At 39.3% G+C, this 17,327-nt stretch overlaps 2 protein-coding genes across 7 annotated transcripts in view; both read right to left on the reverse strand.

Moving 5' to 3' along the window:
• Positions 1–273: 273 nt before the first annotated feature.
• Positions 274–17,327, reverse strand: part of LOC110382817 (proton-coupled amino acid transporter-like protein CG1139) — a 42,113-nt gene continuing 25,059 nt past the window's right edge. For 3 of the 6 annotated variants that reach the window (XM_021343518.3, XM_064035171.1, XM_049838570.2), the window contains exons 3-9: positions 6,970–7,050; positions 5,664–5,814; positions 4,964–5,173; positions 4,336–4,608; positions 4,008–4,186; positions 3,505–3,674; positions 274–3,203 (exon numbers count right to left, since the gene is read on the reverse strand). In XM_021343518.3, the coding sequence (XP_021199193.3) occupies positions 2,959–3,203; positions 3,505–3,674; positions 4,008–4,186; positions 4,336–4,608; positions 4,964–5,173; positions 5,664–5,814; positions 6,970–7,050 (1,309 nt within the window). In that variant the 3' untranslated portion in view covers positions 274–2,958. Of the gene's footprint in view, positions 3,204–3,504; positions 3,675–4,007; positions 4,187–4,335; positions 4,609–4,963; positions 5,174–5,663; positions 5,815–6,969; positions 7,051–7,349; positions 7,389–17,327 lie in introns of those variants that run through there. The other 3 variants (XM_064035172.1, XM_064035174.1, XM_064035175.1) reach the window with 2 other exon arrangements.
• Positions 12,192–14,102, reverse strand: LOC135117651 (mesenchyme-specific cell surface glycoprotein-like). Its single transcript, XM_064037256.1, has 2 exons — positions 13,789–14,102; positions 12,192–13,655 (listed from the first exon to the last, which is right to left on the reverse strand). The coding sequence occupies exons 1-2, from the start codon at positions 13,789–13,791 to the stop codon at positions 12,993–12,995; spliced, it is 666 nt and encodes a 221-aa protein (XP_063893326.1). The 5' UTR covers positions 13,792–14,102; the 3' UTR covers positions 12,192–12,992.

Here is a 17,327-nt window from a genome sequence, read left to right on the forward strand (position 1 = left end):
GACGAATAGGAAATCGCCCCGGGTTGCCCGGGTCTGTCATTATTTTGGAGTATTCGGTCGAAATATTGTTATTGTACGGTAGACTGCACATCAGTGGTAACTGTCATGCACCTTAACTCAATAGTAATAAGTACGATTTTCCTATAAAACTGTTACCACTGACCTGAAGTTGACTGTACCTACCAAACAGCTCATAAGACTATCGAAGTGACAACTTATGAAATATTCTGAACTTTCCACAAACTATTAGATAGGTAAAAATAAAACAAAAAATTGCTAAGACAACATTTAATCCCAGACCTTATATCACAGAATAAAATTATATTAATGTTATTTTTAACTTTACTTGCATTTAATTTGCCAAATCGACATGATTTTGTCTCCGTCAATTATTTTTAATGGCTAGAAACTGATTTATACTTTTATCAAGCGTTAGTTAACGGTAGTGCAATTTGCGTAATTATTACAAATTATAAATGTATAAATGCATAATTATTGAATATGTATCTGGTTCACATGTTTATATATTTTCATAAATATACTACAAAATCATATAATTTCAGAATTCATAACAATTTATTAATCCAATATTTTAAAATAGTTCAGACATCACTACCTACCTATAGACTTATCTAATAAATATGGGTCGTTTCCCGTGGTTTAACAAATCGAACAACCTTCTGAGGTAATCTGAGATCGCCCATGGTTACAATTTATCAATATTTCTTAAATATAAAATAGGAATAATACAAGTATACCTAATCTTACGTTTTCTACTGCAAATAAACTTTTACTAGGCGTACGTATAATACTTATTTTTTCAGACGTTCGTTCGTGCAACAGGCGTGCTAAAGCTACTGGGTTCCAATAGCCTGGTTACGCTGGTTTTTATGGTAAAAGTTAAAATTCAAAAAATCGTGCGTTTAGCAGCTGACCAGCGCATTCATTTACATTCATATTTTGCAATTATTGCAGGACATTGTTTGAATCGAGAGCCCATGGTATCTTAAAGGTACGTTTGGAATGTCGACTGCTGATCGCATATGCCGCGACTGCATGAAAACAATTGATATCTAAGGTAACATCGTTCCAAAAGGGTTTCATATAAATATATACAAACCAGTGGTGCAACTGTGGAGATTTAACGCAGTCACGGCATGTGCGATAGTATATATTTCTATATTATAATGTACCTTTAATTATGTATATTTCTATATGTCTCTTAATTAAAGTAGCTCCTTTTTCTCACTGGGGTTCACTATAAGTAATAAAGTAAAAATAAAGCCATCCTACACTAAAAATATGTTCTTAAAATATCTAACAATAATGTGGCAGTCCTGTAAACGCAGCCCAGTTCTAAATCTGTCGAGTACCTAACGGAACGTTTACCTTACCGCCTTAGCGTCGGTTGCACAAAGCCCCTTTAAAGTTAAACCTTCTTTAAATCTATTGCTGACTCTTTGTTAACAGGATAAAAAGCTTCAGCAATAGATTTAATGAAGATTTAACTTTAATGGAGCTTTGTGCAACAGACGGTTAATATTACTAACAAAATATGTATATAAATAAATAAATGAGAAATGAAAACTAAATCTGATTTTCTTCTTCAAATCACTCAACGTGTGTCGTACCTAATCACATTCAATTAAATAAGTTAATCTAAAAAAATGCATTTTTCGTGCGAGAATTAGAACACCATATAAGAATCATTCATAACAAAAAACGGAAATTCTCTCTTGAAAACTGACAGCTGTCAACTGGTCAAACATCCGATACTTGCGACCGAACTTTATCTCTACTTTACACATGATGTTGTAAATTATGAAAACGAAAAGTGATTCCTGTGGCCAAACCACTGAATGGATTAAGTTATTTTTTTACACCATAGAATATCATAAAGTATATGTGATAGAATTTAATGTGATTAGGTCCGACAATAAATTCTAGAAAAATACCCTAGTTAAAAGCCTATGTTCGTTCTTCAGTATCCTTCTAGAATTTGCAGGCATATACTACGACTACATACTTAGCCTTTTTTTCTAGTGTATTAGGGTCCGTTCAGACAGACCGGCTCGGAGAGGAGAGCAAATTCTTAACACGTTGAAAATTGAGTACTTAGTATTTGAAGTAAGGATTTTTTTTTGCGTGCGCACTGCTTTTGTCATTAAGAATGCTCGAAGGCGCTCGGTGTGAAGTAACAAGAGGAGCCGACCGGCTCCGATCGGCTCCTCTCGTGTACTTTTTCTCGGTTTTGCTGACGTTTGGTTCCACTTGCATCCCACGCAGCCGATCGGAGCCGACTCCGGTCTGTGTAAAAAGATAAATGCGCGCCGATGCTCTCCGAGCCGGTCTATCTGAACGGACCAAGTCGGATGTCAAGCACGGGTATCCAGAGTTGACTTATGGAGATATAGGCAGATACAATATAGGTATTTAATATTCTCGAGTCAATATATTGATATCATTTCGTTAGCAAATTAATGTTATTATTTTGACTCGTTTTCGTCAATTGCATTTTTTTTTTACAGAAGTATAGTCAAAGCCAAAAGTGGCTTTACACATTCAAAGTCACGCGTAATTTGAAAGAGATAAATTGATAGCTGAAAACAGTCAAATAAACCTAACAGTGAACGGAAAGATTGATGGGGAAGATTCATACACAAGTCATAGAAAAAAATGAAAATTTGAATTGGTCAATGACTTTTGAAGTTCTGGTTGCTAAGCTACTTTTGTGAACTGATTTTTTAGCTACTTCTTTTAGGAATTCTGGCTTTTACATAAATATGTTGGCAAATAATTACCAGTACAAATAATTAACAGACATAAATTGTACAAGTTTTTCGATTACATTAAAAAATACTTTAGGCAACTCAACAACTGAGACCAGCAACGCCTTAAAAACAGCCTAAAAATACTTAATACTTATTTACCTAATGCGGTTTTCTTAAATAAATGATCCTATACCTGAAAAGCCCTAACAATGGATGCAACACTCTCGTACGTTCCCGTTGAGAAAATGAATAATCCTAAGAGAATGATGAAGCAGTTTTTGATGATTATATGTGTTGGGATTCCTCCGGGCTTCTGTGACGTGGACACCAGTTCCAGAAGAGGGGGGAACATCAGCGCCAGGGCTGTGCTGCTCACTGCTCCCACCAATGATATGAAGAGTCCTAGCTCGGGTATGGATTCCGCCAGAATGACTGTAATTAAAAAATAATAATTAAACTCTGAAAATCTTGAGTTTTTAAATAAATCAATTTTTATTGGTACTTCTTTTTGATTTGATACCTACTCATATATACGCGCCATTGTTTTTTTTCATTTAGTAATTTCTTCGATGAGGTGGAATGAAAGTTACCTACGTCTTGCACTCGAGCGCAAAGATTTTTCACCTTGTGCTCTTTTGAGTCCCTTGCTGTCGCTCAGGATTCTAAATTTTAGTTAAAAAGCAACTTTGCACTGTTGTATAACAAGTAACTATTCTATTTAAATGATACTTACAAGTCAGTATGACAAGAAGAGCTCTGTAGCCCAGTTCTTTGGCCACGGGGTGTGTAGCTCCATACTTCTTCTCGATCGCCGGCCAGGTGATGGCAATGGGCACGTAGAACTGCAGTGGGTATGTGAATAAAATCGCCAGCGCGATCAGAGATTGAACCACGTTACTGAGGCTGCAACAAAAATAAAGAAATTGAGACTTTGACTCCCTTAAAAAAGATGAGGCAAATCCACACCTATTATTGAATGTTACCTTAGAGTGCATCTAGACGGCGTAAGTAGCCTGCGTATGTTGACGCACATGCGCAGGTTATTTTAAAAACGGACACGCGTGAGTCGCTGGACCCTACCAAAGCAATACCCACCCGCGTGCTCTCATCACTTGCGCATGTTAACTTGCTCCAGCAACATGCACCGTTTAGACGCACCCTTATGTTCCTTCACACTAGGAAGCTTAGTAAATCGAAATCAAACAGGTCTACATAAGATCAGGGTTAAAGACTTACACTTCTCCTGGTTGCAGATTCAGGGTCAAGCTGCCGAGCACTTCGTCGCCCCATTTGAGGTAGCCCAAGAAACCCACGGTGATAAATATGCTGCCGACCACTACCATGCCTACGTTCAACACACCCAGGGGCTTTTGGAAACTCTCAGGGTTGCTCATCTCGTTCTTCAGAGGAAGGACCTAGAATACAATAACAAAAAGAAATATAGTAACATGTTTACTTCGAATTTTGATCTTTTTGATTAAATATTGTTTCAAATTATGTTGATAATGGTTAGATTTTGGACATTTGTTTCTGTCAATGTAATAGGTAGATACTGCACACTTACCAATCCAATTCCTTCAAAAGCGTAAATAGCAGTTCCGAAGTACAGAGGGAGTTGTTGCCAAGACGCCATGTATACCCTGGTCTCCACTGCTGGCAAGTCCTGGGTGGCTGCGTAGATCACAACAGCGACTCCAAAAGCCATCATTATATTCGCTATGGTGGAGAACGGCGTCAAATATTTGAGGTTACGGACCATGCAGGCCAGCATAATCGGTAACACCACAAATAGCATGTGTATTGATAGACTGATGTGTATGTTGTATTGGTCGCAAATCTGGAATATATAGAATAAAAAGACCATTAAGTTTGTGTGCTAGCTAGCTAGTTTTTTTTTTTATTAGAAAGTATTTTAAGTACACAATTTAATATAGGTAGTATCTAATATTCTGTATGCCAAAGTTTCTTCAAGCCATACAGACAGAATTGCGTTGCTGTAGAGTTTGTTCCACCAATTCTTCTTACCAGCAAAAACACATAGGAAGTGGTGAAGGGCGGGCATTTTGGGGACTGTCTTTTGTAAATTTGCCCTTCAAAAAGTGCTGATTTTCAGCCTGCTTTGAATAAATGACTTTTTATCTTTAGACCCTGTGTATGAACAGAAATTTTAAAACAGTGGAAAAGCAACTGACCATTTTAACATTATTCGCGATGAATACAATATAAACACAGCAGAATCCCAGCTGTGTGACGCAGAGGAACCCGTTGACTAATATCTTCATGGTGGTGGCCATACTTCGGCAGCTGACGGGTCCACTAGCAAACACCAGGTACACAGTCTCTGCGAACCCTGGTGCACGGTCGCGTTTTGACTTCCGATGCATCTCCTCTGAACAGTTTAGCTGCAAATAATATCGGATTAGAATAGGTTTTTTTTTCTACTGGTTGTGGCTGCGTTTTATTTGCCAATGCTTTGTTTTCGTTATTTATGATTACTTACAAAATTACGACAGAAAAATGCATGACTGAGTGTGAGTGAAAAAAGAAAACAGTCTCGTTTTTTGTTTGGTGACATAACTCTATTCAGCCGAAACTGATATGTAAATAATTGGTACAAGAGTTTCTGAACGCCAAACGATTGCAACATAACTCAATGTCCTTTTGCAAATTGTCTGTGTTATTACTCAGTTCAGTACATTTGAGTTCATTCATAAAATGAACCAGATGTGTATATTCCAATCATTGCTTATCTCGCTAGAATTTAGGTTGATTTAAATCATAAATTAGCAATTTAATTTTCTACAAAATGTAATACACTCCCAATTTTGACACTAAAGAAAGTTGGTTAAAAATCTTTCAATTTCTATAATTTCAAAACTGAAATAAACTGACCAGTAAATGCTGAGCGTGAACGCAAATGATTCCCAGTAGAGCCGTGACGATGGGCGAGAATACGATGCCTCCATTCTTGAAGGCATCTCCCATAGCCAGCAGGCCCGTACCTATGTTGCCTCGAAACAGGTGCAGCATAGTATCTGCGTACCTAGGACATAGACATAGGTAATAAGAGCTTTAGAGTGAGGCAGGAAGATTAATTGTCCGTTTAAAAAAAACTAAAACTAAAAAGCATAAAAAACTTCATCCTCATCGCTATCGACTGAGAGCGTGCCCAATAGGCTGCCATGATGTGATGGGGATGAATTTTTTTATGCTTTTTAGTTTTAGGTTTTTTATAAGAATAGTTTTGTATCTTTATTGTTAACTGGCTTCTGCCCGCGGTTATCCCGCGTCCCGGATGGTGAACTAACTATCCTATGTCCTCCTCGCGGGTCTAAGCTACCTCCCCTCCAATTTTCAGCCTAAACGGTTCCGCCATTCTTGAGTTATAAAATGTGTAAATAACACAACTTTCTTTTATATGTATACCGTTAGTTGCACAAAGCTCCGTTAAAGTTAAAGCTTCTTTAAATCTATTGCTGTCTCTTTCTTTGTCAACTGGAGAAAAAGTGTTAAATGCAATAGATTTAATGAAGCTTTAACTTTAATGGAGCTTTGTGCAACTGACGGCTAGATGTGAAAATATCTATGTAAATGAACTATTAATAAATTGACCATTGACGCTGATCACTGGAACACTTTTATCTAGATAAGTAGCTACGGGACATGGTGACAAAGTATCGTAAAAGGTTATACATGTGATCGCAAATTGATTTCTAATTAATAGCGTTCGAGCTCTAATTGGTTTATAGATGAAGCGCGCGTCCCGTAGTCAGATAGTTAAGTGGATTTTTCAAAACGCCTGAGATGAGAGTATGGAACACTCATTATTTCATATTATGTCGTTACTGTACCCTGTTAGAGAGTAAGCACGACAGAACAACTTGTTAACTGGTAAGTGATAACTATAGTCAAAACAAAAGTAAATTTTATTTTTAATTTTGACGTTTTTTCATGAGAAAATAAAGAATATTATAAACCCGCCTAAATCATGTTTTTTTCTCATTTTCCCTTATTTCCAAGAAGTGTTATGATTTTATTGATATAGATATATGTATTTATAATAAGTACCCAAGAATTGTAGGGAGCAAATATATACAACTAGACAGTATACTACAATAAAATTCACCAACTTTAAGTAAACCTGCCGCTTACAGAAATCGACTCGGACCAATTAATTACTGAACAAAAAGTTACTCACGAAGTTGGATGTGTCACAACATGATGTTCTCCATTGTGTGCTTCTTGTTTCTTGGTGTCCGGCAGCGTACCCGACAAACTGCTGCAACAAGGAAAAACAATATTTTCAAAAATATGAAATTAAAAACACCTAACACTGGTATTTCTCCACCACTCAAAGTTAGACTCGCAGGCATTAAGTCCGCCGCTATACAAAATGTGCATTTAATAAAAAAATAAAAAACAATTTTCTTAATGTCTCGAACTATTTCCACCACCCAAAAAAACCTAAGGCATTAAGTCCGCCGTTGTACAAAAAGTGCATAGAGTATTAAGTTAAAAAAATTAAAAAAATATTTTTTTATATCGAAAAACTTCAAAGAAAAAAGTTAGTTTCAGTACATTGAAAAACAATGTTTGGGTCGTCCGTGTATCGCAACAGGTTTCCGACGCCGCACTGGCCGCTGCTGCTCGAGCCGAGGTGGCGAGTCTCGTAGTGAGGTGCTTAACACCCCTTCCGTCTTATCAAGTGCGCCAATGTATCGATTAATTTGCACGTGTCATTAGCCTAGCTAATTAATCGTAATGGACACAGATTGTACCGATGACTCGCATCTTGGTGCCTAGCCTACTCGTTAGTCTCGGCCTAAAATTGCAAGATTTGTTTAATTAAATTAATATTAGAAAATTAAAGTTATTGATCATGATTTAAAAGGACATCCAAATCTTCGCAATGCACTCAATATTAAAAGAAAGCAGAAATCGAACCCACAGTCGTAAGTAGTAGGTACAAAGTCACTGCTCCGTAAACGTTCAATATTAATTTCAACATTAAAACCCCTTTAAGTTTTCCATATAAAATTATGAATATAAACTGAAATCAGGAACTAATGAAGTTTATTTTCTCCACAGGGAGAGGTCAGTAATTTAAAGTTGTTTCATAAATTAATTTGATCTGCCAGGCATTGTAGCTCGTTTTAAGTTAAAATACATGGTAGAGGTACTTTACTGTTTCATAATATTAAGTTCTAAATAAAGCTCCCATGTTTGTGGAACAGACCACACGCGTATTAAGCAGTAGGATACTACTACATACACTCATATTACTAATACAAACACACACGCTACATACTACTACTAGTAGGGTAGGTACTACATAGTGTAAGGTACAAAAATTGTCTCGATTCGTCATGTTGCACTTAGGTTTATAGCTTTAATAAAGAAGACTCATAATAAAAATGGGACATTATTTACGAGGTAGTTAGATTTCGGGAGCGAGAAAATAGAAATAAAAGTTAATATTTAAAGAATCGAAATAAGATTTTATTATTACGACCCAAGCTTACAGAGTTTGATGCAAGACTGCCAAATTAATACATGTTTATTCATTAACTAGCCGTTTTCTCGCGGTTTCACCCGCGTCCCGTGCGAGCTAATGCCCGCACCGGGATAAAATATAGCCTATGTTACTCGCATATAATATAGCTTTCTAATGGTGAAAGAATATTTAAAATCCGTCCAGTAGCCTTATTCGCTAACTCCACTGACAGCTCGCAGATATCATCAATTGGTAAAGTGTACATTAGTAAATTGTCAAACAGCTATTTTCTTATTCGCTAACGCCAGTTACCAAATGAGATGACGTCATCAGGCTGATATCCACCATGACTCATTTTGACAGCTGTTTCTGTACCGATAAACGTTATATTGCGATTCCGTAAGCCCAGTGGACATAATGGATGATGGATAAAAAAAAAGAGCTGTCAAATTGTCATCGTAGTTTTGGCGTCAGCAACCGTGTAACGATATCCACCGATATCCACTTCATGCGATACAGAATACCAATGTTTTGAACTTATCGGTTGAAATCAAAGTTCCGATGACAACTGAAGCCAGTTGACATCTGAGAATTCGAAAGTTAGCGAATAAGCCAGCAGTAGTTTTTGATTTTATCCATTACAACCAAACAAACAAAGTTTTCCTATTTATAACTAGCTTTTGTCCGCGGCTTCGTTCCCGTCAACTGACTTCTCTACTTTACCCTATTTTTTTTTTCATAAGAACCTTTTCCTGACAATAACAAACACAACAAAAAAAGAATAAGCCAAATTGGTCCAGGCGTTGTTGAGTTATGCGCTTACCAACACATTTGCGATTCATTTTTATATTATAGATATTAGTATAGAAATTCTAATAAAAAGAAACTTAAAACTATCTTACGGACTAGGTATAGTTACAATAACAAGTCGCCTGAGAGGGCCGACAGATAGGAAAAGTGCTGTGTTCGTTGGTGTCTACCGCAGCCTGGGACCGTTAAGGGGCTGCTACACTGATAAGTTAGGAATATAACTAGGTTGTGTGATGTTTTTACTTGTGACACTATAAAACGACGGCAGTGGCACGATAAAACTAATAAAAAAAATAATTTTTATAATAATGTCAGAATGAGGAACCATTTCTTTGTTTGTTTGTAAGCTTAGATTAATGTTTTACCCGTAAAATAAAAAGATATAGGTAGTAAGTTAAACAAATCCAAACCAGTATAACTACAGAGGTTTGCTTTTCCCAATAACAAAGGTAATTTTAACATTGTAAGAGTATAGGGACCACTGCATGAGTTCTAGGTTTGAAGGCTTCGTTTATCCACAAGACAAGGTTTCACTGTAAACCGCCTACCAGCATCTTAAATCTTTTTGGAAATAATAAAAATTTTATTTATTATATATTTATTTAAAACACGAGAAGTAAAATTGTTAGGTAAGTATTCTTCAAACAATAATTCATATTAGTATAACTTCCATACCGGAGCTGCCATAAGGCTGGTAGGTAGATCAGGCGCCTTCTTGTACCTAGGTCAAGCACTGAACTGGCAGGGGTGAGTAAGTAACTCTAGTAAGAACTAACGAGATGTCGGAGTTCCTTGTCAAATTAAAACCAATCTGTCAAAGATTGGGCTTCATTGATTGATAATAATCTTATTTTGAAAATAATGAGCAGGTTACGCGTAGCAACGTACCTCGTCCTTCGAACACCCGCATTTTGGCGCGCTACTTTCTGAGGAGATTTTGCGTTTTGTTTTCCATGGTATCACTAGTATTCAAAAATCCATAGTATCACTAGTAAATTGAATCAAATTACGCTAATCAGTGAGCACAGGACTAAGGTAGTTAGGTACTTCGCATGTGCACCGCCTGATGCATCCAGGACCGGTGCAGTATAACAATGCTGTAATGACGGTTGTTCAGCATAATTGCGAAGATCATGCTTGATTAGGGCGAAGGCCATAACTTCCGCTGCCATTCATAACTTTGCTTCAAGCAAAGACATAAATACCATGCACATTTGTAACTAGACTCATCATCTCTCGAGCCTTTTCCCGACTATGTTGGGTCGGCTTCCAGTCTCACCGGATGCAGCTGAGTACCAGTGTTTTACAAGGAGCGACTGCCCTATCTGACCTTCTTAACCCAGTTACCCGGGCAACCCAATAGCCGTTCAGACGCGTTGGTAAGACTGGTTGTCAGACTTACTGGCTTCTGACTACCCGTAACAACTGCCGCAGATGTTCACTGATAACCGGGACCTACAGTTTCACATACCGTCCGAAACACAGTCCACACATTGATGTCCAAGATACAAGCATACTACATAGAATACATAGAAAGTTCATAAAAACTTAGAATAGTTGCATTGGTATAATAGTTGCCTGACTTGATATCGAATAGAGCTAATCGTCTCTTTCAAGGTCATTAGTGTTTAAAATTACCGACGCAGAAGTATGTAGCCTAAGCCTATCTATCACATACCTACTCAATTATAAATTCATTAATTTTGAAACACACCTCACTATTATGAAAAATATTACAACGGAGATTAAGAAAACAATGGGTTTCCACGCCGCAGGTACTGCCCTAACCTAATGTGCAATTTACGTTCTAGTTACTTAAATTATAGGTTAGTAGATATATTTTGCAATATGCATAGTGAAATTATTAATCAACTTGAAAGACTTACATATAAGAGGAAGCATTGTTTTATTTGTTTGTACGAAGCCTAAAGGCTCCGAGAAATTCTTGCACTGTTGGGAAGCTACACTATTCCCGACCTATATAGGCCATATTTTGTCTGGGCAAGAGAATGAGCCCTCCCGCGACGCCGGTGAAACAGCTAGTAAAAAATAATAAGTAGATACTTATATATATGTTTGTTGTAATTCACAAAAACGTCGGTAACTTGTGTCAACTATCAGTGCTCAATTACCTATATGTTCAGTGATTTTCAGATAGGCACACTTTTTTAACTAGCTTTAAATAAAAACCAGCAAACTCGAAATTGATTCTTATTCTCTACAATTAGCAACAGCTTCTAATATCAACGGAATAGAATTCCTATTCGTAGTTACATAAAAGTCGCTATCGTAATATTGCTAAACTAATTTATACAATTCGCTTCGCAAGATACATTCAGAACAAGTCGCTCGGCAAAACAACGTTAACATTCACAATTACATGCAAAAACTAACTGCAATCATTAGTTGATACAACAACAAATAAAATATGATGTCATCTTAGTTTCATGCAACACTTGATTCGCAGGATTATCTGCAGATAATCGCAAATACAATGGATAGATCTCTTATTGAAATCCACCGTATATCGAAGCTCACAAAAATCAATTGCCGTTCATTAATAGCGCAAAAAATGGATAGCTTGGTGATTCGATGTTCTTTTGTTGTGTTTTAATTGGACTCGGGAGATTGCATGCGCTGCAATCTGGGACACGACGTCATCCAGTGCTTAAGTTAGACAACAATTAGGTAACATGTATAATTAGAGATTTTAAGAAAATATTTTAAAAATATTAATATTGTGAAATTACTAACGAAAATTACAAAAACATACATAGTCAATTTATTTAGCAAACTTAATGTCACAAAACCAAGCATAGTATGTAGTGCAGAGGGCATGTAAGTAGATAGTTTTCAAGAGGAAATAATCCATTAAAACCATTGGGTATTGTTAAGAAATTAAAACATTTATTCACAAACCACGTATTTACAAACTTAACTTATTGTGTTTTATAAATAACTAAGACTACTGTTTACATTAAAGTGATGTTATGTATATTTCACTGGGAAATGAGGGCCATCTCGGAAACAATGCGTACTTACATATAAGTACGTCTGTTCGCCTGTTTGTCGACCCTAACTTAAAACTACGAACATAAAACCTAACAGATTTCTTTCGTAATATGTCTGTAATATGACAATTATTGAGAGAAGCGATGAAACTAAAATAAACACTATTCTACAAACGCAGTGATGGCCATATAAAACTTGGGTTTTGCTAGTTTAACAGAAAAAAAGGTTCTTAGTATGTAATTTCAATTACATAATGGTTTTTTTTTTAAAGTTATATAGAAACAGCTTAATTTCTCACGCCTATTAATTACTATCAAAGCTAAGACTGCATGAATATGGTGTTTTTTTTCAGTAGCACGAAAGTCACAACATAAGACACACAATTATACCTAAGACATAATAACATACCTACTCGTACAAGTTTTATACTGTGAAATTCATATATAAGTAATACTCATTAATGAAGTAATTATGTAGCACTAATATTCGCAAAATTCCTCACCATTTAAGACATTTTACTCATCACCTTTTCTTATTAGGTATCGCAGCTTCACACGCCTGATGTAGTAATCAAATTAATTTTACTTAATATTTACATTTAAGGGTCTCCTCCCATGCGTGACGTCTGACAATCTTGTGAGCGTGGGCTTCATCCTTGGCCTGGTAACCAGTCGCTTGTGTCATAGGCCTTATTTTATTATAAAAAAACTTGCCATTTGTTTTGAAATCAACGAGTTAAATAAGCTATTTTTACGCTTTGTTATGAGAGCTTGAGCACTGAAACTGCAAAACTTATATTATTCACTTTCCACTTTCACGGGCTTGTAATGTAAAATAACTGCGAACATGAGAATCCCACTGTTTAAACTACTGTCCAATCAAAATAAACAGCACACTTGCACTATTCAAAACAGTTTGTAAAGAGGCCTTAACAATTGATTTATCTGTTTCTGAACTTTTCTCGGTCTTGAGATGTAATTGACGAGCGCTGACCCCAAGCCTGATGCTGCCGACGACACAACGTTCTGGAAAGGTCGGTTGTACTGACCGGGGAACCCTTGATTGTATCCGGGCTGGTAGCCAGGCTGGAAACCCTGTTGAGGGTAGAAGTCTTGACCTCCGTAGAAGCCTCCGGGATTACCATAGCCTCCGAAGCCACCTCCTCCGTGGCCACCGTGACCTCCATGGCCTCCATGGCCCCCATGGCCTCCATGACCACCGTGACCGTGACCTCCGTGACCTCCGTGACCGTGCCCATATCCCCCTTGCACAGGGTACGCGACTTGTTGCACCGGAGCATACTGAGGCACTACCGGCAATGCTCCACATCCGAAGAAATAGTTCATGACGGGAGCCGACACATATGTATAATCATGGGAGCCAAAGGTTTTCCCGAAGCCATAACCCCCGCAAGGATTTCCTTGCTGACCATGTTTCTTTCGCTTGCGGTGTTTTCTTTCGAGATCTTCGCTGTCTTCTATGTCATCAGGTAGGTCCCTCGTCTCACCCTCCTCGGCTGTTACGGCAACTACCGCACAGAACAGTAGGAGTATGATGGTCGACGTCCTCTACAAATAACGAATGAAAATATAGAGACAATCATTTACCAATTAAGAAACGGAAAGAGTTCTGAATAAGGAGAAATGTTTGGCTCTCTGCCTTAAGTCACATAATTATACTTCAAAATACATAGGCACTTACCATTTTCGTTGAATTGTTATTGTTTACTAGGACCCGGCTGCCAGGGCTCGTGGTCAGGTAACAACTGACTCCAACTTCGAACTCAGTCCAAATTGGGGGATTCCGATGTTGAAAGTGAAAGTATGTTGGCGATCCACGAGCAACAATATAATGATATCGCAACGACGATGAATAAGTATAGCCATTTGGTGGAGCAGGGTTTGTGCAAGCGCCTCGCCTAGCCGGAACGACGGAGCTTTGAGTCCGATCTTGTGTAGGTACCCAGCATACTTTTATGGTACTAAGGATGCGGGTGTTGCAACTGTGATACGATCGGCGTGCCCATGCGCACGGCTAGTTGCTACACCTCGTAGGAAGGCGAGTTACCGATATAAATACATTTTATTTACATGAGCAGAACTATTACATAATTATTTTACCAACAATCTTGATTAATTGATAAACTAAAACTGTTACATAAACGGTAATATAACAAATAAGATCTGGGCCACTAGATCAGAGTATTTTTATAATGCATTCCTATGTACAGTTTTATAATTAGGACTAAGTATTTTTTTTTATAATCCCTATCGTAATAAAAGTCATATGTACTACCTATTCACGCTACAATATTTAACCTTGGTGGTAAATTAATGATTACAAATCAAAGTTTCTTTCAGCAACATGCAATATTCTGGGAAACCCCTTATTTCGTGTATAAATGTTCGGATAGATATATTTCGCCACTGCACGGTACGCTGGACCGCACGTGCGCGCGCGCAGACATAGTAACCGGCGACCTTGAGCTCAACACAGCGGCAGGCATGTTGCATAGCACAAACGATTTTTCATCGCAACGCTACTTTTGATAGCACTGATTAATAAATAGAAGAATATTAAGAGTGTTGACATTTTCACAGATGATGTATTTTCTGTTGCCGCTATAACAACAAATACTGAAAACTAGAATAAAATAAATATTTTGGGGGGCTCCCATACAACAAACGTGATTTTAAATAATGATACGGAACCCTTCGTGCGCGAGTCCGACTCGCACTTAGCCGGTTTTTAAATTAGTGAATCCCTTCTCTAGTAATCAGTTATATTTATTTATTTATTAGGTCTACCAACAATTAATGTTGTACATCAAAGTATGTAATAATTATATTTAATTCCTTATATACTTTATTATGTACTCCCCTTAGTAATTATGTAATCACATTATGTACTCCCCTTATGTACTTCCTTATACGGGGCGTGTCGTAACTAATCACATGAAATTAAATAAGTTAATATATGCTTAATATGTAGGTATATGTCGATCAAAACGAAGAAAAAAATAAAATACGTAAAAAAAATATTTGTTCAAACAAATTAAATGTTTCATATCACATAAAAATCACATAAGTTGGGTGTATGGGGCCCACCAAGATCATCGGGCCCAAGCCAACCTCACCTGCTAGTCGGTACACCTGCTGGAAAACGAACGAGGCTCTGGCGCAGGCTTTTCCCTTCGGGGTTGGGAGGTCAGACGGCAGTCGCTTCCGTAAAGGCCACATTATAGCCACATCAATGGGAAGCAAAAATAGGAAAAGGGTCACGGATAGGGCGCCGCCGCATAACGGCGCGCAGGAGCTTCGCCCGACTCCTGTGGCAAGTGGGCAAGGGCTACCGTGCCACGGGCGGGCACGGTCAAAGAAGCGAGCCCCTACCAAAAAGAAGATCCGCTTCGCAACGTGGAACATTGGCACGTTGACTGGACGCGCGAGGGAGCTGGCCGACGTACTCATCAGGCGGAGGGTGGCCGTGGCGTTCCTGCAGGAGACTCGGTGGAAAGGCAGCAGATCCCGGTACATTGGGAATGGCTACAAGCTGATCTATACGGGTGCACCTGGTGGGGAGAACGGGGTAGCTATAGTGCTAGCCGAGGGATTGCACGACGATATCTTGGAAGTGAAACGCCTTAGCGACCGACTTATGGTAGTCAAGGTGCTTATCGAGGGGGTTCAAACCCACTTGATAAGTGCATACGCACCACAGGCCGGTTGTAGCGATGCTGACAAGATTTCGTTCTGGAATAAACTCGGTGATGTGCTTAGTGGCATCCCGTTGTCGCAGGACATCGTTTTGGGGGGCGATTTGAACGGTCATGTGGGTGAGTTGGGGGTGGATTTTGAACGGGTTCACGGAGGCTTTGGATACGGTAACCGGAACACGGAAGGGGAAGAGATTCTCCGGACGTGTGCCGCAGCCGACCTGGCCGTTGTGAACACGTTTTCAAAAGAAACCTGACCATTTGATCACCTACAGGAGCGGGAGAAACGCGACCCAAATCGACTTCCTACTCACTAGAAGGCATCACATCAGCAAAGTAGCCAACTGCAAGGTCATACCCGGTGAGAGTCTCACTGCGCAACACCGTCTCCTTGTCATGGATCTCTGTGTGAAGCCCAAAGACAAACGTCCGGAGCACTTCCAACGCCAAATCAGGTGGTGGATGCTTGATGAAAACAAGTCCCACATGCTCGCCTCGGCTATCGGCGACAAGTGCGACGGAGCCGAAGGCGAACTTGTCCAAAAACACTGGGACAGGATTCAGGCATCTGTCACGGAGGCGGCGAAGGCGGTGCTGGGAATGTCTAAGGGTGGACGCAAGTGTGACAAGGAAACTTGGTGGTGGGACGACACAGTCCAGAGGGAGACTAGGGTGAAGAAAGCACTTTTCTGAAGTGGCAAGCGTCCAACTCTCCCGAAGATCGCGACGCTTACAGGCTTGCAAAACGAGCCACAAAACGAGCTGTAGCCAGAGCCAGACGTAACCACTTACAGCCACTATATGATAGGTTGGAAACGTCTGAGGGGCAAAAGCTCATTTATAAGTTGGCTCGTTCCAGGATTAAAGCGGCACAGGACATCTCCAAGTGCCGCTGTGTCAAAGATCCTGACGGCAACCTGTTATGCGAGGACCTCGCGGTGAAGGAGAGATGGCGCTCTTATTTCCACGAGCTGCTGAATAAGCAGCACAGAGAAGTGCAGCCACCGGACCTCCCTCCGAATCAAGGACTGGTGCCACCGATAACGCCTGACGAAGTCCAGTTGGCTCTTCGCCGCATGAAAAATCGGAAAGCTGTCGGAGCCGATGGAGTCCCCATCGAAGTATGGAAAGCTATGGGGCCTCGTGGGGTGGGCATCCTAACAAACCTATTTAACCGCGTATGGGACACCGGCCGGATCCCGAACCAATGGAGACGGAGTGTCATCACTCCAGTCTTTAAGGGCAAGGGGTCTATGCAGGAGTGTGGAAACTATCGCGGTATAAAGGTCATGTCCCACACCATGAAGCTCTTTGAGCGGATCGTTGACTCTCGGCTCCGGCAGGAGTGCATTGTCTCGGATTGTCAGTATGGCTTCCGCCCTGGTCATGGAACCATGGACCCTGTTTTCGCCCTAAGGATCGTGATGGAGAAATACAGGGCGAAGAACACACCTCTGCATTTCCTTTTTCTGGACATGCAGAAGGCCTTCGACTGTGTTCCTCGCATGATGATCCCGTGGGCGCT

The sequence above is a fragment of the Helicoverpa armigera genome, chromosome 1, assembly GCF_030705265.1.
Source record: "Helicoverpa armigera isolate CAAS_96S chromosome 1, ASM3070526v1, whole genome shotgun sequence".
In the NCBI taxonomy this organism is placed as follows: domain Eukaryota; kingdom Metazoa; phylum Arthropoda; class Insecta; order Lepidoptera; family Noctuidae; genus Helicoverpa; species Helicoverpa armigera.